The sequence below is a fragment of the Aethalodelphis obliquidens genome, unplaced genomic scaffold (genome assembly GCF_003676395.1).
Source record: "Aethalodelphis obliquidens isolate GAN/ISIS:26980383/991018 unplaced genomic scaffold, ASM367639v1 scaffold2, whole genome shotgun sequence".
NCBI classification, from domain to species: Eukaryota; Metazoa; Chordata; class Mammalia; order Artiodactyla; family Delphinidae; genus Aethalodelphis; species Aethalodelphis obliquidens.
In genome coordinates, this window is record NW_020837946.1 from 44129610 (window position 1) to 44156940 (window position 27331).

General features: G+C 36.8%; 2 protein-coding genes across 11 annotated transcripts in view; one reads left to right on the forward strand and one right to left on the reverse strand.

Annotated features, from left to right (window-relative positions):
* The window catches only part of PMS1 (PMS1 homolog 1, mismatch repair system component), a 98809-nt gene extending 85889 nt beyond the window's left edge, over positions 1 to 12920 (reverse strand). For 8 of the 9 annotated variants that reach the window (XR_003436992.1, XR_003436994.1, XM_027125920.1 and 5 more), the window contains exons 1-4: positions 12825 to 12920; positions 11985 to 12100; positions 7609 to 7760; positions 4558 to 4740 (exon numbers count right to left, since the gene is read on the reverse strand). Coding sequence is in view for 7 of the 9 variants with exons in the window: in XM_027125920.1 (XP_026981721.1) it covers positions 4558 to 4740; positions 7609 to 7740 (315 nt within the window). In the remaining 2 variants the exon portion in view is untranslated. The remainder of the gene's footprint in view (positions 1 to 4557; positions 4741 to 7608; positions 7761 to 11984; positions 12101 to 12824) is intronic. The other variant, XM_027125910.1, reaches the window with a different exon arrangement.
* A 137-nt stretch (positions 12921 to 13057) lies between these two features.
* Positions 13058 to 25386, forward strand: ORMDL1 (ORMDL sphingolipid biosynthesis regulator 1). Of its 2 annotated transcripts, XM_027125986.1 has the most exons (5): positions 13060 to 13184; positions 14244 to 14312; positions 14765 to 14945; positions 20014 to 20165; positions 23814 to 25386. In XM_027125986.1, the coding sequence occupies exons 3-5, from the start codon at positions 14772 to 14774 to the stop codon at positions 23947 to 23949; spliced, it is 462 nt and encodes a 153-aa protein (XP_026981787.1). In that variant the 5' UTR covers positions 13060 to 13184; positions 14244 to 14312; positions 14765 to 14771; the 3' UTR covers positions 23950 to 25386. The 2 variants fall into 2 exon arrangements, with proteins under 2 accessions (XP_026981798.1, XP_026981787.1); XM_027125997.1 differs by lacking the exon at positions 14244 to 14312 and having other exon boundaries at positions 13058 to 13184.
* The last annotated feature ends 1945 nt before the right edge of the window (positions 25387 to 27331 follow it).

Here is a 27331-nt window from a genome sequence, read left to right on the forward strand (position 1 = left end):
TGGTAAAGAATATTGTTTAAAAAGTTGAATTTTTTCCCCAAAAAAGCACTCATTAATTTGCCTTGCTGAATAACAATTTTTAATTTTTAAATGTAATTGACCTTAACAACCAGGTATTACTTTCTGTGTTTCTGAAATACTATTCAGAACCCTCCCATATAATTTTTAACTTGACTACCCCTTGATAACCTCTCTATTGAGCACTGTGGGCCTGAGTATATTTATTATTTTAATATGAGGTTTTTTGTGGGGTTTTTTTTGCAGTACGCGGGCCTCTCACTGTTGTGGCCTCTCCCATTGCGGAGCACAGGCTCCGGACGCGCAGGCCCAGCGGCCATGGCTCACGGGCCCAGCCGCTCCGCGGCATGTGGGATCCTCCCATACCGGGGCACGAACCCGCATCCCCTGCATCGGCAGGAGGACTCTCAACCACTGCGCCACCAGGGAAGCCCCAATATGAGGTATTTTTAAACTTATAAATACCTTTATAACCATGCTAGTAAGAAAGCAGCATGACCTACTGTGGAAAACTCATTACTGAGAGGCATGAAATTGTAAATGAATTTTTGGCTTTGCCATGGATACATTATGTGTCTCTAAACAGGTCACAATTTTCATATTCCATTTACTTCACTGTGCACAGTTCCTCTGAAGTAAACTACTTAGCACAGAACCCTGCATACAGCAGATACTGAAATATTAGCCGACTGATTATTAGACTGTGTTTTGAAGTTGGGGTGAGAAAACCTGGCATTTGGCTTCACAAGACCTCGTTTTCCTTATCAGTAAGATAAGGAGACTAAACCATAAAAGACTGAGATGGAGACCAGCACTGGCGAGTGCTCCAGAGATGATCACTTGTGGGGGCAGGGCAGAAAGAGAAGTGAAGCTGTGCCATAGTCACAAGGCCTTGGCAGACCCCAGGGGGGCACTCTGGAGCAGAAACAGCACGGCAGAGCTGCTTCTGGATTGGAATAAGGCCTTTACAACCCCGCATCAACTAGTCATTGGATGGCAGGTTGCCCTGTATGAGGTGGGTAAGGGTCCACTACTAATACAAGAGGCCCCTGTATAAGAAACAATCAAACCTAAATCATCAAAAAATCTGTGACAAAATAGTACTTACTGTAAGATTCCATTCAGATCAAGTTCAAGTACAGGTATGACTAATCTATGTTGATAGGGATCAGAACAGCCATTACCTTTGAGGTGTACTAAATGGGAGCAGACATGACAGAAAACTTCAGGGATGCTGATAACGGTCTAAATCTTGATCTGAAGTATACATACATAAATACACACACACACACACACACACACACACACACACACTTATCTATGCGTGATTTTCCCAAAGACAAGAAAAGAGAGTCCACAAAATACTGGAATATTTTCTAAGATAAACACTTGACATTGCAATATGTAAACTAAACATAATTTTTTTAAAGCTTATAGTTTTCTATTATTGTGATACTTTGACAATTTTTTTATTCCTTTTGTGATTTTGATAAACAAAATTATTTTAAATATTTATACTTAAGGCATTCAAATGCTTCAAAAATAAAACAAGGCAAAATGATAAACCTAGATATCAAGTGGGCTTAAGTAATCAAATTAAAAAACAAGATAGAGTATTGCAGGATAAGGACTTGCAAAACTGCCATCTAAAATCAGAGCTACAGTGAAAATTTGGAGAAATCATGGCTGATGTACAATGTATTTTAAAAGACTAAGTATAGTACTGCCACCTAGCAGACAAAGTTGATAATGACCAACTTCAGTTCTGAAAGGTTATTGTATACATCTTATAGAAAATACAGAAACGCTGAACAATGTATTATTCAACAATACTTGCCAAAATAAGGCTTAACAACTATAACTATCTGCCAAATTTGGACGACTGCTAAAAAAGCGAATACTTTTATTCTCAAACAAATCATATGATTTCTAAAATAGCCACTGAGAACTCCAACAATAGTACTAGCACTGGGAGCTTCAAAGCTTCCTTGGTACAAATCCCACCCCATTTTAAAAACAGACTCTTTGTACAAGATTCTAGGGCTATAGGTTCCCATACACAGTCTCTGGGGATAAAAATGGGCAATGGCCAGTTGTACCCTCTAGTTGCTCTTCCCTAAAATCTATCTGGAGACTCAGTGAACTCTAAATAAAGCAAGAGCTGAGAAAGATAGAGAAAGCACACGGTGTGCTAGATTTTGGATAGAGATATTAAGCAGAATGCACTTAACGAATGACAAGGTCTTTCCTTCTTTAGTGATGTCTGAACATCTGGATTCTAACAAGCAAGGGCCCTTAGTCCTCTGTGCCAGAATAGCAAAACCTCCCACTTTAACCTCTACCTCTTCCCCAACCCACAATTTTTCTTTCTTACATAGGCATCAGCTTACAGAGTCCTGAAGTAAAGAGTAAGTGAATACCTAGCTGGGGCCCTTGCCACAGAAAACAGAAAATCTACACTTTGCCAGCATTCTAAAGGCAGAAGGGCCAAGGGAAAACCAAAATAAGCCTTAAGAATATATCATTGCTGGGGAGACTAGGCTACTAAATAGATAAAGAAATAGCAACAATATCTCATGTCCTTGCCACTTTTCTGGGACAATACGTATAAAGTCCTATCATTTTACTGCACCTGTGCACGCTCACCCAAACAGGGTCTGCCAGCCTAAGCACAAAAGAAAGGATACACAGCCACTGGGCAAACGTAGGTAGCTAAAGAGAGCCTCACAATTACCATGTCACTCACTGGCACACAGATACTATCACACTATAAAACAGAGCCTAACACACACAGAATAACAGTACAGCACAAAGAAACTAGTGATCAAACATAACTGAGATACATGGAAATGAAGAGATCAAGGTTCTAGATGGGCTTTGCCACAAACTAGTTATGTAACTTAGGCCAGAGGCAGTGACGTATAATTGGTACTATGCGATGGAGTGGGTCAGGCACTGAACTTAAGGGTTCATAGAAATTGAAAACATCTAGCAATCAGAAGAGCAAAGTTCTAGCTAAGGTTTAGCTCAAGTCAATGCACATCTCTAGAGCACAATCCAGTTATCTGTATTGACTAGAGTAGTATTTCCAGAGTGCATTCCACAGCACAACAGTATAACAGTGATATGTGTCTCAATAAAAGAGTTTCATAGTCAAGTAAGTGCAGGAAATGTCTGTACTATAAACCACCAACCTCAGAGATTCACAATGCACTTTAGTACAGTAAAGGCTCTGAGAAGTGCTTATAGTTAAGATACCTGTTTAATTTTAATAATTTTCCAAGTCAGTGGATCACTAAACCATTTTTTCCTCTTATAAATGTTACCACTGAAAAACACTCTTTGCCATTCCTCAAAAAGTTAAACAGAATTATAGTAGTCCCCCTTTAACTGCGGGAGACATTTTTCAAGACCCCCAATGGATGCCTGAAACTGCAGATAGTATCAAACCCTATATATACTATGTTTTTTTTCCTATGTATACATACCTAAGACAAAGTTTAATTTATAAATTAGGCACAGTAAGAGAATACCTGAATTGCTGGCATCACTGCTCTTGCACTTTGGGACCATTATTAAGTAAAATAAGGGTTCCTTTGAACACAAGCACTATGATACCTTGACAGATCTGATAACCCAGATGGCTAGAAAGTGACTAACAGGCTGGTAGTATATAAAACGTGGATATGCAAGACAAAGGGATGATACATGTCCCAGGCAGGACAGAGCAGAACTGCACAAAATTTCATCATGCTACTCAGAATGGTGCACAATGTAAAATTTATGAATTATTTGTGGAATTTTTCCACTTAATATTTTCCGACAGTGGTTGACTGTGGTAACTGAAACCATGGAAAGCAAAACCATGGATAAGGGGGGGACTATTGGACCATTTGATCCAGCTATTCCACTTCTGGGTATATACCCAAAAAAGTGAAAGCAAGGACTCAAACAGACATCTGTACACCAATATTCACAGCAGCATTATTCACAATAGCCAAATAGTGGAAACAACCCAAATGTCCATTGACAGATGAATGGATACAAGAGTATCATTCAGCCTTAAGAAGAATGAAATTCTAATACATGTTACAACATGTATGAATCTTAAAAACGTTACGCTGAGTGAAATAGGCCAGACACAAAATGACAAATAGTGTATGATTTCAATTATAAGACATACCTAGAACAGTCAAATTCATAGAGACAGAAAGCAGAATACTTACCAGTTACCTGTGGACAGGGGAAAGGAGAATAGAGGTTTATTGTTTAATGGGCATAGTTTCAGTTTGGGATGATGAAAAAGTTCTGGAGATGGATGGTGGTGATGCCTACACAACAATGTCAATGTATTTAATACCATTGAATTGTACACTTAAAAATGACTAAAATAGTAAATTTTATGTATATTTTACACAATAAAATGTATATTTTACGCAATAAAAAAAAACTCTTTGCCAAATTCTGGGTAAATTGTCTCTTAATTCTAATATTGTGTTATTATGAAACCACTAAAATAGTCAATACAAATTACCTCACCTCAGCTACACAACAAATGGACCCCAAGGCTTCTCCACGAAAACCGAAAGTTGTCAAATTTTCAAGATCTTCATGACCTCTTATTTTTGAGGTATAGTACTTCACTGCCATCACGGGCGCATCATTAGCCTTGATACCCTCACCATTGTCTCGCACCTCAATCTTATCAAATCCATAGTTCTCCTATGAAAGTTAAACAGTACTTTTAGTATATAAGGACATTAAACTATTATCACATTTACAAACAGAATGTAACACAAGTGAAATGGTTTTGTCATTTATCTATCTTTTATGGAAACTTAACATTTAAGAAGTAAGAGTTTAAATTCTTAGTTCTACCAATTCCTAGCTATGGTACTACGGGCAAGTCCCTTATTTTCCTTGCACTCAGATTCAACAATAAAATAAGGAGATCAGTATGATCTTCAAGGTTCCCTAGAATTGTTTCAGTATGATAGGTATTTATGTTTAAATTTATGTTTAAACTTGCCCAGAAATATTCTTCTAAGTTATATACACTTTTGTATATATAATCTCTCAAATAAAACAGATTACCATCACCATCAAAAACACCACCTGGGGGCTTCCCTGGTGGCGCAGTGGTTGAGAGTCCACCTGCTGATGCAGGGGTTCATGCCCCGGTCTGGGAGGATCCCACATACCGCGGAGTGGCTGGGCCCGTGAGCCATGGCCGTTGAGCCTGCGCGTCCAGAGCCCGTTCTCCGCAACGGCAGAGGCCACAACAGTGAGAGGCCCACATACCGCAAAAAAAAACCCAAAAAAAACAAAAACCAAAAAACACCAGCTGGTTCTACCCACCAAGAGTCTAGCAATCATCATTATTCAATCTGATTTTTAATACTTTGTCCCTGAACTACTTATTGCTTTCATAAATAAATAAAAATCTGCTACATTATAGCTTTCTAATTTTCTTTCTGCAAATAGTCACCTAACAGACTGCTGAGAAAATACAGCTAACTGGCAATCTCAGAGTTTTTAATTTGAAAATGGAGGGAAAAAAACAAATCATAGCTTAATATTGGTAATTTAATACTAAAAATATGCATACATAACAAATACAAAGCATAAATTCCTAGAGTGATCACATTTTCTATGAATACCATATTCTAAATTTGGTAGCAAGCTTCTATCATAAGCTTTACTTCACAAAGTTTATGTGTATGGCCTTAAATGTATGTTATAAAGGGAAAAAAAATCTTCCTCCAATTATAATGACTCTATTTAAAAATAATACTTTTTAATAACCTAGAATTATATACTGTATCATTACTTTTTAGATAAATTAGAAATAAAAGGTGTTGGGGGGAGACACCTAAGATTTAGTTTCTTATCTCTCCCTCGATCTAAAAATTATCTTTCTGGGAATAGCTTGTCTGCTTCATTTTATAGAAAAATAATTATAGAAATGCAAATCTTTCAATATAAATAAGAACTGCAGGCACTTGAGTAAAATAACACAAAGATCTGTTTATATGTTTAAAATAATATCTACATGTTTAATTTACTAATTATGAAAACATTCCTAGTCAGAACAGTTATTACTGTGTGAAACTATAATAAAACAGATCTTATTATGTAAAGCAACAGACTTGTTTATTCTAAAATTCTACAAAGCAGGAACTGGCAAATGTCAAGAGACTTAAATATGCAGCAGGATAAAAATGTGTACTTTAATTTACTTTTTAAAGAGGACTTCTGTTGGCTCTGTAAAACGATTTCTAAAAACTATGTTTTTCTTCCAAGAACTTTGAGAACAAGACATATGTTTGCCTGCCTAAGATTCTTAAGTTAAATTTGTCAGATATAATTATATAATCCTATTTAAGTATTATCAACTGTATTCTAATCAGACTGAACTGACTACATAAAATGTCTAAGAGAAAGAAAATGTCTTTCTTTCGGTTTAATTTAATTTTTTCATGTTTATAAAGCTTTTACTATATTATTTAAAACCAAAGTAGCGGTTTGATAGACTATAGAACAGCGGTTCTCAGCATCAACCAGAAACTTGTTAGAAACACAAAGTTGGGGCTCTACCTAGAATCTGAGATTCTGCGGCCCAATAACTGTTTTAACAGACTCCCTAAAATTACTGATGCACCCAAATGTTATGAAAACCACTGGCATAGAGGAAAGATCCTGAATGAGTTTTAGAGTCATAAAGACCTGGATTGCAATCTCAGCTCCAGTACTTACTACTTACATGACTTTGGGAAAGTTCTCAGAACCTCAATTATTTATAAAATGAGTATAGCAGTAGCTAATTCATAGAGCTTTTACAAGGAGCAAATGGGTAACATATATATAATATATGCATATGTATATGAAAAGGGAAGGTCTCTTTCCTACAAAGATATTCATATCAGTAGTCTTTCTAATGCCATAATACCAGAAATAATATGAATATCTGATAATTAGGAGATTACAAAAAAATGTATTCTTACGTTCACTCAAATTTATTTACCATTTATGTACCAGATACTGGACAGGTATAGAGGACACAAAAAAATATAGATCTTACCTCCACGAGCTAGTAACTTATAACAGGGGAGGTAGACCTGAAGACTAATTGTAATAAATCATAATAAGAGTCATAAGTCATTATTAACTCAAATGATTTAATATGTAGCACTTAAATTTAAAAATGTGAAAACTATGAAGCAACAAGGGACACCGTTCTGAAATAAGATTAGGTAGAAAAAACAAAATGCAAATGAGAATATATAAAACAAGTAAACACAAATAACCAAGGATAAGTATTAGAAAATACAGACAAACTAATTTCATGTTTTATGTGATAGAGTCCTTTAGAATAAGCTTTCCTTTATAATTTCCTTTAATGTACTGTAACACTGATCTAAATTAAAACTTATTTTTAAGAATTTACTCTTAAACAGGACAAAGGGTTCAATGTCCTAAGAATAATTTACTGTTATATAAAGAAAAGAAAGGTAATAATTGTAATGAGAAAACATCTATCCAACCCTTTTTTGCTTTAAAAGTACTTGGCAGCATCTCAGGGACACTCACCAGTTTAACATCTATGCTTGTGGCACCAGCATCCAAGGAGTTTTCAATGAGCTCTTTTACGACACTGACCACTGAAGTGATTATTTGAGAACTGGAAAGGAGGCGAATTGTTGCTGCCGGCAGCTGTTTCATTCTAGCTTTTAGCAGAGTAGCTAGAAAATAAAATATAAGTTGTAAAAATAAAAATTGTTAAACATTCCTAACAGAACTGATAGCAACAACAGCAGCAATAATAGCAACGCATATTTATTGAGCCTCACTGTATGTCAGGGTCTACTGTTAAGCACATACAGTATTAAATCATTTATTTCTTACGAATACCCTTTAAAATAGATGCCATTATCATCTCCATATTATAAGACTAAGGCACAGAGAAATTTGTTGGTAAATCACACTATGTTACTAATTAAAGAATGATAAGAATAATTGTGCAATAAGTGTAATATATGATGTGTCTGGCTAGGAATCACCAGATGGTGCTGCCAACTGTTATGCAGATAATGTCAGTCATGTAACTTAATGGCAGTTGCACTTGAACATCATTAGTCATCTACACATTTTGATGAATTACAGTATCTCTTTCAATTATTGAGCTCTTTTAGAGTTAGGAAATCCAGACTCTAGAATTACTCTTAATCTAAACTAGTCATACTCAGACATATCATATCAGATTACTATCCTATGCACTACTGTGTCTAAAACATCTTTCTAATCATGTGGCTCCCCAAAGCCAAATTATGATAAAGCTCAAACCATATGCTGGCATTCAAGGTCCTTTACATGCCGATCCAACTTGTACACCCAAAATCTCTCTGCCAGTAATTGTTTTAGCCATGAAACCCTTTGTCTGAAACCTTTTCAAACAAAGAAACAAAAAAATTTCATATGGAAATCATGTATGTAAAATTTGCAGGGAGTGGGGTTTGCAACTACCTTAATGCCTAACTCAGAAAAGATTTCAGGCAAATAAAAAATACTAGCTTGACAACATGCAATTCCTCTAGAGTCATGATTTTATTTGACAATAAAATGGTGGGGGGAGGGGGAGGAGCCCTAGGTACTTCCTTAATTTACCATGACCAGTTACATGCTCACATAATGATCTGACCCTATGGAATCTAGATCCAAACGAAACAACAATGCCAAAGACAAACCAAACCAAATAAAAAGGTTTCTGTTTAGGATTCTTTCTCAGGCAACTTAAGACATAAAACAAGCAGAGTCACATAAAGTTTAAGAATAAGTAACTGAGCAAGAAATGGAGTATAGCCATTACAATGATTACATAAAATTTTAAGGGATGCATTTCTGGGAAGAAGTCAATATACTGAGTTCTGAATGGTGTTAACTGTTCACAATTCATAACTATATTTTGCTTTGTACAAGGCAAAGCTGATTAACACAATGGAAAAATATGCCACTAATTATTATTATACACTAATAGCTATATAATGTTGAGGAAGTTAAAATTAAACTCTAAAACTCAATCACCTAACCTAAAATAGAGATAATAATGATATCATATGGTTGTGGTGAGAAGTAAATAAGATAATGTATACAACGTATTATGGTGCTTGGCATATACATGCTAAAAAATCCCAGGATCTCTGGACTAAATTGAGTTCCTCCAAACTACATGAATACCACACCCCCCAACACACTTCTAACTCCTAGCCCCACAGGAGCTAACCCAGTGCTTGGTATCAGGTTAGGCTTGGGTTTAAGAAGTCTTCTTCCTTAGTTTGAGAGTCCCAGGGATCTAAGAAAAACATTTATCAAGCAAGCTTTGGCGTATAAACCTAGCCTCACCTCAACCTTCCCTCCTTCTGCAGAGATTAATTAATCTCTTTATTAATCTCATCATCTTTGTCTCATTCTCTATAATCTCTCTTCCAAAATCTTCTATTTCTCCCCAGCAAGTCCCTAATTTCATCCCAATCTTCCCCCTCTTCTAGTTTACTGAGATCAAGGCAGACCACAGCATCAACTCTATCTTCACACACTTTACCTCCTCCACCATACTGTGTCCTTTGGTTTCTTAAAATGTCTCCACCTCTACCCATGTTCTTCTTCACTCAGTCTCAGACCAATGTTTTTCTTCTAAACTAACACTTTCACCTAGTTTATCTAGTCCCATCCCTCCTCCAGGCCTCTTGGTCTTGAAAACAAAAACAAAAAATTCTTCCCTCAACCTTATTAACTCTATGATTATCTTCTTTCTTTATGAAGCCAAACTTGAATAAGTAACCTGTATTTACCGTCACCAATTCCCTATCACCAACTCACTTCCAAAACCCTTGCAAAATAGCTTACACAACCACTGTTAGGATTTTGTTTTCTTCAAGTTCACCAATGAGATATTAAATCATCAAATCCTTTTCTCAGGATTCACATTCCTTGATATCCCTGAAGCATGTGACATTGATGATACTGCCTGTTCTCAAGGATTATACCATCCATCAATAACTCTTGGATCTCTTCGTGTTTTCTTCACTCTCTTCCCAGAAAAATGGGCATTCCCTAATCCCTCTCCCCTCTTCTTATATACCCAAAACCTATAAACTTAGATGTTATAGAATAACATCTAAATCTACATCTCAACAGTGATCTCTCTCTTCCCGAGTTAAGACAGGCATTTCTTACAATCAGTGTCACTACTACCTCAAAATGTTTATAAAATAGAACTTATCTTCTTGTTCCGCCCTCCATACCTCCCACTTAACTTTGCTATTTCTCTTAATAACTCACCGTTCTTAGTGACCAAGTCAAAAACTTCAATCTTCCTTTGCCAGCAATCCCACCCTATTTGCACCTCCACTTTCTCCTAATGCAATACTATTTATCATTCTAGACCCGGTTTCAATATCATTTGTAACATGGTCCTTTCTGATCACCCAGCCAGGAATGACCCTTTCCTCCCATTCCGAAAGAACTTGGCTTGCTTATCACACCCCTGTCCTGACCTATACAGCCTCTAAATGCACGGAATTATATACTTCTGGATGCAACACAGAGTAATCAGAGTACTTCACTCAAGGTGAGTACTTCATAATTATTAATGAAGTGGCCACGAAAAATAATTTTATCGGCACCTACCTCATGCCAAGGTAAAACATTAGGAAAAGTGACCTCCTTCCCATCAAGTCACCATTGCCTTAACTCCTTCCCTTTACGTATTCTATTTTAACTGGACTCCATATCATCCCCTTCATCACTTGTATCTCCTAACCAGGCTTTTTTCTAGAATCCAGGGCCTTATTTCCAACTACTTTCTAAATATCATCATTTAGATGACCGAAAGGCACCCTAAACTCAACATGTCCTAAAGAGATCAGATCTTTCTCTAATTAAGTGTCTTTCTTGCTATATTTATTTGATAATAAAAATAACAGCTAACATAAGTTACTTAAATATATTCATATATATAATTATTCCAGTTAATCCTCACAACAAGCTTAGTGTCATTCCTCTATCACAAACAGGATTTAAAAGCTTGATCGCTTGTTCCAAGATCACACAACTATTAAGTGACAGATGCACACCTGCATATTTTGTCATGTTTGACTCCAAAGGCTATGCTCATCCAGTCTCACAAAGCAAAATTAGAAACCTTGAGTCATCCTTGAAATTCTCCTCACTCTCTACATCCTGCCACCCACTCCTGCCTCTCTTACTACCTAAATATTTCTCAAACTAGTTCTTTCCTCTCTATCCCTATGGCTACTGCCTCTGTTCAGCCCTTCAACAATTTTCCCCTGACCTATTGCAATAACCAGCTAATTGACAGCTTGCCTGGAATCTCAACCACCTACAGGATTCTTTCTATAATTTACATTTAATCATGTTGCTATCCTACTTAAAATTTTATAAATATTTCCAATTACTAACTATGTTAAATCCAAACTCCTTACAATTGAACCTCTGTCTTTCTAATCTCATCCCACTCTTCTCCAAATGCACACTAGGCCAGTCATACTATGCAACTTGTCTCTCTTAATGTGATGGCAGTGACTCCTTCCTTGGCTCATAAGGTTTCCTTTCTCTACTGATGACTTCTCACCATCCTTCTAGATTTAGTTCAAGTATCACCTCCTCGAGGAAGCCTTTCTTACCAGCTCCAACCCCTGCCCCAACAGATTAGGCAGTCCTTCCTCTGTACTCCCAGAGCACCTTTTCCTTATTTCTAACCCCAAACTCATCACAGATTATTCTAAGTATTGGATTTCTGTCCCTTCCTCCTGGCTGAGAGTTCTCTGAGGATATATTCATCTCATATCCCTAGCACAACCTCTGGAACATAACAAGCATTCCACCGTATGTGTACCAAACGGCATCTTTTGAAAAGTGGAAGGGTTGATATCAGGCTTACGACTCACAGCAAAGAATGTCTAAGAATGCCAGGAATCAGTCTTCTATATTTGCTGAGAGGTAAATCAAACACTACTGAAAGAGTGCTGACGATCAAGAAATTCAGTTAAGGCTAACAGTGTACCTAAAAAAGAAGTAAAGATCAGAGAACTCATAGATAAACTTTAGGAAGCACACAATGAAATAATTATTTTTTAAAAAAACGTAATAAATCTAACCTAATTGGTTTTATAAGGCCATTAGAAATGCAATATATGTACACATATATGTGTATATACAGTCAACATTCTCTTACACCAATTTTGAAAAGCCATTGTAAGTTATTTCAGCAATATGAATTAAAAAACCCCACATTTCCTCAGCATATAACACAAGTACCTGTCTTCAGCGTGTAGACAGACCCAGAATGACACCAGTAAAAATCATGGTTAACCGAAAAGTTTGCTTCTGCCACTTGCATGATGCCACAACCTACAATATTATAAAACCCCTCACTCACACTCTAGACAGGCTGAGTTACGGCCGTCAGGGGTTAAAGTTTCTTCCTGGCAAACAACTTTAAGATCTGCACCCAGAAGGATCTGAGGAATGGGCTGCAACAAAGGCCTAAACACCATTTAGTCAGGGAAGTCCAAATCAGACATTAAGCAGCCCACACCTGCTGGGAGACCGCTCTCCAGGTGTGCGCGCTCGCGAGCCGGGCTTCGTCCGCTTCCCGCCCCGCGAGGGGGGGGGAGGGGCGCCCACTGCGGCCGCCGGCGCTCCCGCCCCGACCGGGACAAGTGGAGGGGAGGAGGCTCTCGAGCTTACGATATAAGAATGAATACCCGTTAGCCACACGACACTACCTTCTTGCTCGCGCGAGGTGGGCAACAACAATCCACTAGCAGACCAGCCAGCGTGCCACCCAGAGCCCAGGCCCGGCCTGGCGGATCCCCGACTCACCCACAACGTACGCGGGGCGGGGCAGGCACCGAGCACACCGCCCTTAATCCCGCCCTGCCTGGCGAACGTGTGATTGGCGCCGTCCTCAGCCAATGCCCTGGCAGCGCGTTCCGCCCTGAAAGCTTCCGCAAGCTGCGCCGCGCCGCGCCGCGCCGCGCTGGGGCTGACCACTCGCGTTCTGCCTGAGGAGGCGCAGCCGTCGGCACTGCAGCCACAGCGGAGCTGATACTGCTCCGAGCCAGCCGCCGGGAGTGGGGCGGCGGGTGAGTGGGCACGAACGGCCGCCGGGACTGTGCTGCTGCCCGGGCAGTGGGGAGCTGCTGGCGGGCCCGGGTTGGCTTGAAGGGAAAGAGTGGACTCCTGCTCCGTCCGCGGCGCCCTGTCAGGACGTGCGGGCCAAGTGGCCCCCAAGGCTTGCCCCCCAAATCCCCGTCGTCGCGTCCTGGCCCTGACGGGATGTGCAGCTCCGAGAAGAAAGGGGCGGGGCGGGGGGCACTGTGGCCACAGCAGCGGCGGCTTTTGCTGAGCTTCCAGTAGCTGGGAGCTCCGGCCGCCGGGGAAGGCTGCCGGTGATGGCAGCGGGGGGGAGGGGGCGTCGCTGTGGGTCGCCCGGCATCGCGAGGGCAGAGCCGAGAGGCTCTTCGCTCTCTGAAGTCATTGTTTGCCAGTCCTGAAGTGGCGTGGCAGACTCCGTGGAAGGGTTTTCTGGCCTGGGATAGAGTCAGTCTTTGCCTTCCAGCTCAGATGTAAATTTTAAGCCTACTTTCGAGCTTTTTTTTTTTTTTTCTATCCTGTCGAAAATGGGAAAGGCATCTTGAGTGGAGGCACGTTCTAAGTATAACTTATAGCGTATAAAAAGAATGTAACATGCACGGTGGATGTTTGGATTGGAGGGACTTTCTACACATTTAAATCTGAGGTTTTGCTTTGTTTCAGTGCAACCAACTTTCATCACCGTAAGCCTATAGATTTTTGGAGGGAGAAGGGCCATTGTACTCCGGAACACTTGATGGACGGGGTTCGGAGAAATTCCTCTCTCAGGGCCAACTCTGTAATAGAAAGTGTTTATATATTTTTAAATCAGAGCTGTTCGAAATATATGCTCTGCTCCCCCCACCCCCAATCTCAGAAAGAAAGGAAGAAGGGAGGGAGGGGAAGAAGGAAGGAAAGAATGAGAGAAAACCAAAGTTTTAGGGAAGGTGACTAGAGTTAAAATACGCAGAAGAAAGACTCCTTGTTTAAACCTAATTGTATCACTAGGTTGAGAAACAAACCTTATCCCTTGACCATGTAAAATTTCCACCTCATTATGTTCTTCGCAGCTTCAGTACTCTTAAAGGAGTGATTTGAACTCTGACCACTCTATGGACACAACACTCACTACATTAAATGTAAGTCTGGCTACTCAGAACAGACTGGTTAGGTCAGCTTTGCTTTTTAATATATTATTCTGTTGGTAAATTTACCTCCTGAGTTTTCACTTTACACTCTTAAGAAAATGTAGGTTTTCTCTTTCAGTTTGCGTTTTCCTGCCCATTACTTCATTTAGTAAAACAAACATGCTTGAAGACAAGCTTTAGGAAAGGCATTTTAACTGTTTATTTTTTCAACAAGAAGCATAAAAATAAGTCTTGCTTGTCTTACTGGGGAGTTAGATGTTAAGAATTATTTACTGCCCTCGTCAGCATCTGCAAGTAGCATATTTTGGAGGGTCTGTTTGTTCTATTTCAGAATGATGAGGTAAAAAAATAATCCCAGTAACACTTATTTTGTCATGTCAGAATTAGGAATATTTAGATTTCCAGTTATATCAGTGTTGATTCATCCCATTGCATTCCTACAGCGCAAACATGAATGTTGGAGTTGCCCACAGTGAGGTGAATCCAAATACCCGTGTAATGAACAGCCGGGGTATGTGGCTGACATATGCTTTGGGAGTTGGCTTGCTTCATATCGTTTTACTCAGTATTCCCTTCTTCAGTGTTCCTGTTGCCTGGACCTTAACAAATGTTATACATAATCTGGTAAGAATTTCACCTTATACTGAACACTTAAGGTTTAATGGTTTTACAGAGACTGGGCAAGGCAGCAATGGGAAGGTACTGTTTTGCAAGACGAAAAGAGTTGTGGAGATGGATGGTGGTGATGGTTGTGTAACATTGTGAATGCACTGAATACTATGAACTGTAAGCTTAAGAGTGGCTAAATGGTCCATGTTATGTTAGTGTATTTAAACACAGTTTTTTAAAAAGCTTAAAGTTTTATGTTACAAGAAGAAAAACACATGACTCAGTTTTTTTAAACAGTTTGATTGAGATATAAAATTCACCCATTTAAAGTGTACAGTTCAGTGATTTTTAGTATATATGACAATTTTGAAGAATTCTTACCTGGAATAAGATTATATTTTTCCTATCACTTTATATTTAAACATTGGACCCTATTTGTAAGTAAGACATTTTTTTCTCCTGTTGGTTTTGTAAAATCTGAAAAAAAGTAGGGCATTTTAGCAAAAATTATAAGACACTGTAATTCAGGCCACTATAATATATTGATTAACCAAAATGTATCAGAGGAAGTAATTGTGTTTTTTGGTTAACTGGAGTCTAATGAACATCTTTGGCTTAAATCCTTTCTAAATTGTATATATATACTTTTCTATTTCAGTACAGAAATTTTGAGCTTAATCATACCTTATATGATTCAGAAACTTATGGTGCCTTAGATTCTTCCTGTTGACTATTGCTCTTTTGTATTATATGATAGCTCTACAAAGTACCAGAGGTTAGATTGACTCTACTGACCATATTATGCAGCCCTGGAAATTGCCTGTTTAAAAACAAAACAAAACAAAACATGATAGTGACTTTTCTTGTCTTTAACAGCCTATTAAAGTAGAATGAAAGGGGAGAAATCTGGTTAATTGAGACTTTTAATTGAATCCAGATTAACTATATATTTGTTTAAAGATTTACCAAAATGAAGAGCTTAGAACTTTAAGACAGAAAAATGTAGGAGAAATAGGTTTTTAAAAAATTGATATTATTTATATCTTCTGGAAAGCATTTGAAGTTGACTGGAGGATGACAAAGATGATGTGGTAGAGATCAGTGAATGTCCCTTTAGTCCATTTTATGTGATAGACTTTGGAAGGAAGTGTTTAAAAACACTGTTTTTAAATAGTGACTTCTCTGAAATATTTGACACTAATCATATCCCTTTTATTGGAATTCTTTTCCTTTGGCTTCCATGGGATTGCTTTTTCCTAGATATATTTCTGATCTTTCCTTTACTATTTCCTCTTGCACGGTTTTCTCTTTTCCTCTCTTAAATATTGCTGTTGTCAAGGTTCTTTTTTTTTTTGTGGTACACGGGCCTCTCACTGTTGTGGCCTCTCCCGTTGCGGAGCACAGGCTCCGGAAGCGCAGGCTCAGCGGCCATGGCTCACGGGCCTAGCCGCTCCGTGGCATGTGGGATCTTCCCGGACCGGGGCACGAACCCTTGTCCCCTGCATCAGCAGGCAGACTCTCAACCACTGCGCCACCAGAGAAGCCCTCAAGGTTCTTTTCTTCATCTCTTCTTATGATATATATTTTATCTAGGTTACTTCATCTATCTGTATTTTCAGTTTCTACCTGTTAAATGATGATGACCATATTAATATTGCCAGATCACCTTGTACCTTAAACCAAACAAGTATAAATTGAATTCATTCCTGATATATCCCTTACCACCCACCACAATCTGTTCCTGGATTTTGTTCCTAATCTAATCTAAAGGTACCACTATCTGCCCAGTAAGCCAAGCCACACAGCTGAATGTCAGAGGTAAAGTGATTAATATAATGTATTATCCAAACAGAGACTGTTTTGAGAGTAAAAGAGAGCTCTAGTAATAACTACTCCAAGAGAGTAAGTGTAAATCAGGACCACCCATGGCAAACTAGTATATATAGTCACCCTAGACTTAGGGTAACTCTTTTTCCTTTATATTCCACATCCATTTAGTCAAAGCCTTGTCTATTCTACTGCTTTACTGTCTTCAACTTGATCCTTATGGGCATTGCTATAATTTTATGCTCTTCTTTCCCCTCAGGTAGATTACACCAGTAGATCAAGTGGTCTCTTTGACGCTTCTCTACTCTACTTTCCTTCATTCCAATTTGGCAGGGTGATATTTTTGAAATTCATGTTTGTTCAGGTCACACTCTAAAGTCCTTCAGTGATTCCTTGTTACATTCATAGTAAAATGCCAAGTTCTTTGTGTGGCATACAAGACCAGTTGATAATACTACAGAGGCAAGAAAGAGACCCAATCTTAACATCTCTCCAAACACAAGCTGTGCTCTACAATAATGAAAATCGTCTTCTCTCACCTTTTTGCTTTGGCTTAGGCTCTTCTTCCACTATTTTAATACCTCTTCCTCCTTCCTACTCTGCCTGGCTAATTCCTGTTTCTCCAGGAAAACTACTCAAGTGTCACCTCTTCTAGGAAGCTACGAAAGTCCCATGCTGCATTTTTTTCATGAATTTATTATCCTTTTATAATTAGCAGTTTATCTTTCTTTTGTTTTTATCTCTAAAGACCTATTTAAATGTTTGCTGAATAAATTAGTCTGTTCTCACATAATTTTCCCTTCTCCAGTGGCACATGTATTAAATGTACTTTAGAAGTCATCTCCTCCCTTCATGTTTTCAGTTGGTTGACTGAGACTGAGGCACAGTATATGGCCATGGACAAAGGACAGGAAATGAGAACAAGTAGGGAAGCAAACTTCTGACTTCTTAGTCCTCCACTAAAAACCTGACTAACCAGCCATAGATGTGGCAATTACATGATGCCAAATGTAAATTTCTTTTGAAGTTAGCCTACATTAAACCAATTAAAAATGTGAAATACATACTGCATGCTTTTAAACATGGGAAAATAGACCAAATATGGGAAAAAAGAAAAAACATGGTCTCTGTCTTTCTGAACCATATAGTAGAAACCTACAGCAATTGTTTTTACTCAGTGCTACAGTTCACTCTTAGAAGTTTTAATACTTCACAAAATTCTTATCCTAGCTTTTAAAATGAAAGAGAATTCTCTTCATTTTGAGCCAGTAAATATTTGTTAAGGGCTAACTATGAGCTATATATACTTTTTTCCCTAATTCTTTTAATGTGGGTATAAATCATCCATCACTAAAATTTTATAGAAAAACTATTAAAAATAAAAATGGAGTAGAAGATAAATGGTTAGATAAGATTTTATTCTTACTCATTAAAAATACATAAACTATTTGAATATTATATTCTGAACACTGGTGAGTGTATGTGGTTTGAAGTAAATAATTAGAGGACTGTTCTTCTTTCTCTTTGATAATTCTAACACATGTATGGTCTAGAGTAGAGATTCTTAACTTTTTTGGGTCACATTCTCCTGAGAATTTGAAAGCATACAATTTCTGTTTCATAGTCTCTTTTAAAACCCATGTGAAAATGGTTTCTTGTGCTTACACAATAAACATTCCTTGGCTTAATGTCATCTTGGCTTAATATCTAATACTTGCTTTGTATGAGCCCTTGTTCCTGAGGTAGTCAGGCTAATGGGAAAACAAACATTATGTAAACAACTTTAAGACAATATGTTGTGCTATAGTAAAAGTCTTTTCAATAAAATTATATATATGTACATAGGCAACAGGTTAATTATTGCTAATGAGAAGGGCTTCACTAAGGAGTTATCATTTGAGCTGAACCTTCAAGACTGAGGTAGGTGACAAGGAACCATCAAGGCTTTAGCCTCAGCAACAAGGAACCTTTCCCTCCTCTGCATTTCCTGAGTACTTTGATTGTACCTTTGATAGTAATTTCTGCCCTACATTGTAGTTGTTTATGCATATCTTTTTTTTTTTCTTACCATCTCTTAGAAGATTGAACTTTTTCAAGGCATTGGACATGTCTTGTTCAATTTCATATATGCATATAGGTCCTGTGTCCTGTATATATTAGCCACTTATTAAATGTTTGTAGAGTTATATCCAATTGAACATGAATCCATTCCTCTGTTGCTTAAGTGTTACTGTAGGTAAACAACTTTTAAATTGCCTAATGGAATAACTAGGAAGCAGACAGACTAAACTTTGAAAAGAAGGGCTCTCTTAACCTAGTAGAATAATGTAAAATTTCAAATCACTAATATTTCTATTTTTTTCATATATTTATTAAAAGTTGAAGTAAAAAAAATGATATCACATCATGACTTTAATAAGTAAAGCTGTTTCATGACCATATATAGGCTTTATTCTGTTACCAGTGCCTCAGACAGTGATCCTGCAATGAAGCATTAACTATCAATCTAAATGGGCATCTCAAGTAAACCACATCTAGTATACATTAGTTTTTTTCCCCTAATTAACCACAAAATTAGATGCTTAAACATATCGCTGGACAGAATGGCTTTTAGTAATGTTTTTTACTTTGATTTTTAAAAACTAACTTCAAAAGACTATTGAGGTACAGTGGTGATTTTAAAAGTAAATTGTGTTGAACGTTATACTTACTACATCAAACCATCTTTGTTGCTTTGGAAAAGAACTATTGAGACAAAAACAGTCCTAATATTAAATATTTTCAAAACAATTTTCCCCGATACAGAGATTTTGTTTATTATTATTTTCCAACTTGTATGTTTTTATCATTTTATAAGTATCATCAGATTTACTAATATGACACTCTAAACTTTCCTACACATTGGAGAAAAGGTAATTCTATCTCCCAACAGGAAATGTGTTAGAAAATCTAAATGTAATGATGCAAAGCTACCCTGATGGTACTTTTCGTTTCTTTTCAATTTAATAGGAGATGAAAACAGGTTACTTTTAGTTGACTTAGAGTGGTTTTCAGCAAATAATATTTGCACGTAAGCCCCTGGAAGTTTTGTTTTACTCTGAAGAAACCGGCCAGTCTTTCACAATATGAAATCTTAAAACTTGAGCTGTCAAGTTAATCACGCTCTCTGTCACAGTCTGCAACTGTCTTAATGCTAACTGGCAAATACTAATTTTGTATTTGATATTTATTATATACCCCCTTGCTTGTTTTCCAGGGGATGTATGTATTTTTGCATGCAGTAAAAGGAACACCATTTGAAACTCCTGACCAGGGTAAAGCGAGGCTCCTAACTCATTGGGAACAACTGGACTATGGAGTACAGTTTACATCTTCACGGAAGTTTTTCACAATTTCTCCAATAATTCTGTAAGTGGTGGAAATTTTCAGGTATGAGGAGGATTGGATGAGAGGAAGCCATCCTTTTATTAGATTAAATTTGAAATAGAAACAGAATATTTTGTTGAAAACCTGTATCAGTAAATTGCTACTTCATAGAGATTATAAAATACAGGCAAAATTTTTAACAAGCTGGTAATAAACCAGTTTTCACTTCAGTCAAATATATATGGAGACAACCTTACATGTTTATCAGTATGACAAGACATTCTAGAATACAAGTTAAATATATCCTAGTTCATGTCTTTAAGCTGCTTGCAAGAATACTAAACACATAGTCTTGTTCTGTATTCTACTATCAGATTAATCTCCATAAACAAGGATTTGGATGATTTCAGATGAATTTCATTGACCACCTGCCACATCTGGATGTTCCGACTCCTTGGGAGAGACAGTATGGTTTAGAGAAAAGAGAGATTAGGCTTTCATTGTAGGACAGACCCAGGCTGAATCCTGTACCTATCACTCAGCCTGCTTGGTTTGCTCATAAATAAAATTCTAGCCAATGGTACCTAACTCAATCTGATGCTGTAAGAAATAAATGAGATAATACCTATCTGTAAAACATCTAACCTTATATATGGCATGTAATTTCCTCCTATTACCTGATATTCAGGGTCCTCCACAAAATGGTTCCTACCTCATTTTTCCTTTATGTGACTATTTTACCCTCACCCAACTCCTACCTGGTCACACTCTTCTAAGCAGCATTTCTTAAATACTTCATGTATAGTCCTATTTCTATGCCTTTGTTCAAGTCATTTTCCCACCTGAAATGCCTTCTCCTTTCTTAATTTATCTGTCTTATTTTTCTTTCAAGATTTAAATTGTGACCTTACCAGTGAGGTCTTTTCCTTAGCAACCAGCCTTCAATGATAATGCTCTGCTTTGAAATCCATAGCAGTTGTTATATATCCCTTATTTATTGTCACTTTGTATTATTTCTCTATTATTATGTTTATTTCTGCAAAGAATTTATAAGTACATAGATTGCTTTGAATTCCACACTCAGTTGCTTTCATATAATGGATGTTTCGCATATATCCTAATCAAACACTCGATACCACAAAGGAGATACATATATATAGATATCTCTCTCTCTATATATATAGATATAGACATAGATTTATATATCCATTATAGAATCAGTACAGTCTGCAGCAGCTGGAAAGACTTCTTGGAGGCATTAGAATTCCTTAAACTAGGACTTAGGGTAGGTTTTAGACAGGTGTTTAAGTTAGGGAAGACATTTTCAAATGAAAAGAATAAAGTAATCATAAAGTGGTAGATTTCTTTTTCCTTATATTTATAGCACTTGGGAGGAAATTTTTTAAGTTTTTAATTGTTTTAGTCCCACATAAAATTCATGTCAAAAGAAAAATTATTTGTATGGCCTAACAAAGATTAATGCAATAACAAGAATAATGGTTATTCAAACAGCCCTAAATTTGTATCTTAGCTCTACTACTCTCTAGCTATGTGACTTTTGGCCATATTATTGAAAGTCTCAGTTTCCTCATCTATAAAATGTTTAGGATTGCATTATAATACAGTTAACCCTTGAACAATGTGGGGGTTATAGGCACCCGCCCTCTGTGCAGTTAAAAATCCAAGTATAACTTACATAGTCAGCCTTCTGTATCCCCATTTCCACATCCTCGGATTCAACTAACTGCGGATTGTGTAGTAACTGTGGATCATGTAGTACTGTGGTATTTACTATTGAAAAATATCCATCTGTAAGTGGACCTGTGCAGTTCAAACCCTCATTGTTCAAGGGTCAACTGCACATGTAAAAAGCCTGACATATGCTGAATTTTCAATAGAAGCTATCACAAAAAAGGTGATATCACTTAAAAGCCTAACTAAGAGGTACCTGTGTACAACACCCATATTTCTTAAAGTGTACTTTTGACAAACAGGTATGATTTTAAATATTCTGTGATTAAATTCCTTATATAACTGAGGAAACAGCATTAAAGCCATCTGTGTAGCATTGATATTTTTCAGAGTGCATTTACATTTTCTTATTTGATCATTTGTCAGGTAGGTAGGATGAGTAATATTATCCCAGGTTTTTAGATAAACAGATTCAAATGCATCATCTTCATCCAGATCTTGTAGCTAGTTGGAATCAATAGCCCAGGTTAAACCCTAAACTTCTAGCTTCTAATACAGGTCTCTTTCTAGTATACCCTTTGGCAGATAAATGCTACCACACTGATTCCTACCTGGGTTTTGCATCCCCTTGGAGGGTTGTGTAGGTTTTTGTAAGAGTCAAGTAATTTTCATATGATCCACACACACAATCAGTTTTTATTAAAAGACATAAAGGAGACATATGCTATGAGGAGGAGAAGCCATTCCAAGAAGATTTATTATTTCTAACATATCAGATTACAGATTAAACCTGTAATGATGATGAGAAATTAAATGAGCTTACTGAATGTAAATGGTATCCTATATTGTTCAGTTAAGGAAGTATGAACAGTCTTCAAGTATATGAAAGCAGGAAGACAGGATTTAAAGTAAGGATTGAGGAATATGGTTTATTCTCAAGAATGAATTTTCTGACTATAGTTTGTGAAACAGGTGGAAGAGTATAGAATTTCTCAATTTAGATGGTTCTGAAAATAATGTGTACAGCTCTCTGATGTTTTTAGTTGTACTTGGAAAATAGCTGTTCTTTTCTAACCATATTACACAAGATACTTATCACTCCTTTAGAGGAAACACTATTAAAATACTTTTCTGTGTACTCTAAAAGTACTAATTAGACAAACACCCTTGTGCATAGTAACTTCTTAGTTATCATCAAGTAAGGTATGATGTTTTAGGATACTCTTTTAGTGGCCTCATGATGTGTCTTCATTTTGATGTACCCTTGGGTCAAACTAGGCATTCTGACTCGATGATCTGTGGTCTTAAAGGTGGCTTAGGCTTCTTAAAACAAATTCTCGGATATTGGATGTCTTTGAATATATATATACATATGTTCGGTTATAGCAAAACAGCTGGAATTTTACAATAGTGTCTCTCAAGTTTCCCGTTATACTGGTTATATACCTGTTAACTTCAGTATGGAAATGAGAACATCAAAAGGGCAGTCAAGTATTTGTTTTCTTTCAAAGATGCTAAACTCTACTAATGCACTAACACCCATTTTTCACAACTTTACAGCAGTAGTTTTTAACCTTTTGGTGGGTCACAAAACTGTTTGAGAATATGATGGATGCTTTGAATCTGGACTTTCTCTTCAGATATATACACATAGATACAAAACTACACCTGAAGTTTCAGGAAGCACATGACCCCTAGTTTGAAAGCCTTCTACGTTAAAGACTATAGTAACTGTCTTGCATTAAATACATTTAACACGATTGCAGAAAAGCAAAATGTGCATATATGCCTCCATTAAACAAATGTTTAAATCCCAAATAAAATTAATTTAGGCCCCCAAACTAAAACTTTTGCTCTTGTTTTAGTGCTCAAAGAAATGGTTCTGCTTTTAGGTATTTATGTTTCAGTGGCCTTTTTCCTACCTTTAAATATTTTAAAAATTCTAAGTAATTTCACTTTTAGATGTTATATATATATTCTTAACTTGTATTTCTACAGATATTTTCTGGCAAGTTTCTATACGAAGTATGATCCAACTCACTTCATCTTAAACACAGCTTCTCTTCTGAGTGTGCTAATTCCCAAAATGCCACAGCTACATGGTGTTCGGATCTTTGGAATTAATAAGTATTGAAATGTGTTTTGAAACAACAAAAATTTTTACAGCTACTGAGTTTTCTGTAAGGAAGGAATGGTTACTAAACTGCACTGTTTCTGTGATAATGTGAAATGAGAGGTAGCTACATTGGAGAGCCAATTGCTGGTTCTTCATATTGCTGTTTTGAAGTGCAGATTCTTATGAGAAGATGCCTTTGTTAAATGCATCTGGTATCCTTCTGTAGAGAGGCTTCAGAGGCAGGCTGGGCAGGCCCAGCTTATAAGTTAAATGGCTATAAAGTAAAGGTGTAGTAGATAAATCCAAGGAAATAAGAGATTTATAAGAAACTAAGTCCAGCTTAGCTTATAATGAATGGGCATTATGTTAAGAGAAGAAAATGTTTAATCATTCAGTCATGGTCAGTTTAAGCAGAGTTACATGTAAACCAGAATCATTTCTTTGCAAGTTTATTATAGATTGTTTTTATTACCATGCATATTCCTTTTGTGTTATATAAGAGGATATATATCCTCTTGTTTTATACAAACCAATTCCTACCTTATGAATGTACTTTTTTGGTTTTGCAGGCTCAACATTGTGTTTAGATGAGTTCATTTTTACATTTATTAAGTTACTGAGTTCATGAAGGTCCACCTTCACGACTGATTGATGATAGAAGATAGTTAGGCACCTTAGAAGCAGCCTCTGAGTCGGCCTTCTAATTTTGGAACAAAGTGGGTTTTGCTGCCTTTCCAGATACAAGGCTGCTAACCTAATTAAGAAAATAATTTATTTCTCGTAATTAAAGTATATGGTAGCTTAAAGGTCTGCTGATTTGGTTGAGCAATCTAATTGTTGAAGTCTGCCATTCTTTAGCGATGGAAATTTAAAATGGACAACTACATAGCCAACCTGTGATCTGGCAGAAACTGCTTCTCTAGCAATACTATCAGAGTAAATAATGGAGTCTTTTTTTAGCAGGTCTGCAGTAAAAGATATCTTTTCTTAGTCATCCTGCTCTCAATCTCCATACTTTGCCCATTAACATTTTGCCTGTCAATACATGAGTCTTAGTATAGATAACTCAGAATGGTAACTATTTCCAAAGCAGCAACCGTATATACTGAATCCTTGTGACTTAAGAGAAGCTTTCTATAGTTGCTGACGTTAATTGCAAGAAATAACTATATTCTACTTTGAGAAATAAACATGTCAAAAAAAGTATATGTGGCGAAACTGAAAAACCTAGTAACATTTGTAAGCAAAATTGAGTGAAAAGAATTATAATACCAACTTAAAAATCAATTTGTTTCAAACTGACTTTTGGGGGTAATGATCATTGTTTTGTATTTCAAAAGTATTGAGTTTAGAAATCAGTTGTATGATAATGCTTTTGTATGTTTGTCTTTTCTCATGTATTTTTAAATAACCAGTAATCTGTACTTTAATAAATTTTTCTTTGGTGTAAGGTTATTGCAAAAGCTTTCCAAAATCAGTCATCGAGTTACACTTAAATTTTTCAAGTTTTTTTTTTAAAGCAACTGAATTTGTAAAATTAAGGTAGCTAAAAAATATTCTTTTGTTTTTCTTCATTTAAAGTTTATTTCAAAAGGCTTATATTTTTTGCACAGACTTCAGAGTTAGAAATCTGCCTCTAATACAGGTCTTCTGCTGTCTTCCCTACTTTTGCCCTTCAGTGTTTTAAAGATATTTATTCAGTAGATATTTGAGGGCCCACTCTGTTGTAGGAATTTTTTTTTTTTTTTTCCCGGTACGCGGGCCTCTCACTGTTGTGGCCTCTCCCGTTGTGGAGCACAGGCTCCGGATGTGCAGGCTCAGCGGCCATGACTCACGGGCCTAGCCGCTCCGCAGCATGTGGGATCTTCCCAGACCGGGGCACAAACCGTTGTCCCCTGCATCGGCAGGCGGACTCTCAACCACTGCGCCACCAGGGAAGCCCACTCCTGTGTTCTTTTGATTTGCCCCATCCTTTATTCTTTTTTAAACATAGAATGGTATTTTTTAGGTTTATGTCACTATTGTCAATTAAACTAGAAAGATCCTGAAGGGGCATAGCTATCTCCTTAACTAATATCTGTATGAATTAGCCTTACAAAACTATATGATGCTGAGAGTTGGAAAAAGATCTTAGAGGCTATAATTCAGCCCCATCCTTTACCTTGAATTTTCATCAACCCTCTATTCAGTTTCATTGACACCTCTATTCAGTTCTGTGTTAGGACTAAGAAAGGAAGACTTACAACTTACAAGGCTGCATTTTTGTTATGGAATTTATAACATGTTTTACAATGAGCCAAAATTTAATCCTTATTCTGTATAACTCCTCAATTAGTTACCTTTTAAACTGTTATCAACAGCACTGAGTATTACCAGAGCCTTCACCATTTTCCATATGATATGGTTTCAAATTTCTCCCATGATCCTGGTAATTCTGCTTGCTGTAAGTTGCAATTTATTATTATATAGCCCTAAGCTAATTACAAGAGGTGATAGATGTGATGTCACTACAACAGTACCACTTCCCTTGTTCTGGATACTTTTTATTTTTAATGCAGCCTATTATTTTAGCTATTTTGAGAGCCACGTATCACTGATTCACTTTATGGTCTCTAAAACCTCAAGTCCCAACATGTAGCGCTGTTCAATGGTGGCTTTCCCTTCATGTACTTATTTAATGGATTTATTAAAACAGAGTCTAAGATTTCTTATTTTTTCTATAGATCCCCATGTTGTTAGATTTTAGCCTATTGATTCATCTTGTCTAGCTGAAGGTGAATCTTCTCATGCAATATATTTCTCTTATAGTATGTTTCCTATTTTAGTATATATCACTAGTAAATATGACTCCAAAATACCCTCATGCTAATCCTGCAAAAGACAAATGCAGCAACCCAGTATAGACCAATGCAGTTTAATAATCTTTCTAACAGGACAGATAGAAAAGTGTAATTCCCAAAACAGTTACATGGATATTACATATTGATGTTGGAAATGTAAACGAATTTAGTAGTGAGAAGACAAGTCTAGGTAAAATAAAAGGAATTTTTGAGTAGCACTGGACAGGGAAGTAAGGTAGGTAAGAGAATAGCAAAGATAAACCCTTTATTTTGCTTGATGTCAAAAAGTGAGATGTCTCAGGTTTTTATTTTACTCCCTAATTTCAGTTCCAGTTAAAAATGATTCAGCAGATAGTTTGTTATATGGGGTTTAAAAGCTTTTGTTTAGCTACAGGTGAATGTATAAGAATTATAAACATCAAATTTAGAATACTGAATATCTTGGGTATACAGTACCCAGAAAGCTCAACTATATTGGGTGATACTTTAGCTCTTAAATTGGGTGTTGGGTTCACAAAAGTTGACTATATTATTCTTGACACTTTTTCATAATCTAAAAT

Bases quoted from the DNA above. Each gene is read 5' to 3' on its own strand.
- ORMDL1 (XM_027125997.1), top strand. From the start codon at position 14,772: ATGAATGTTGGAGTTGCCCACAGTGAGGTGAATCCAAATACCCGTGTA. The intron at 14,946-20,013 runs GTAAGAATTTCA...CTTGTTTTCCAG, and splicing joins CAAATGTTATACATAATCTG to GGGATGTATGTATTTTTGCA. The intron at 20,166-23,813 runs GTAAGTGGTGGA...GTATTTCTACAG, and splicing joins ACAATTTCTCCAATAATTCT to ATATTTTCTGGCAAGTTTCT.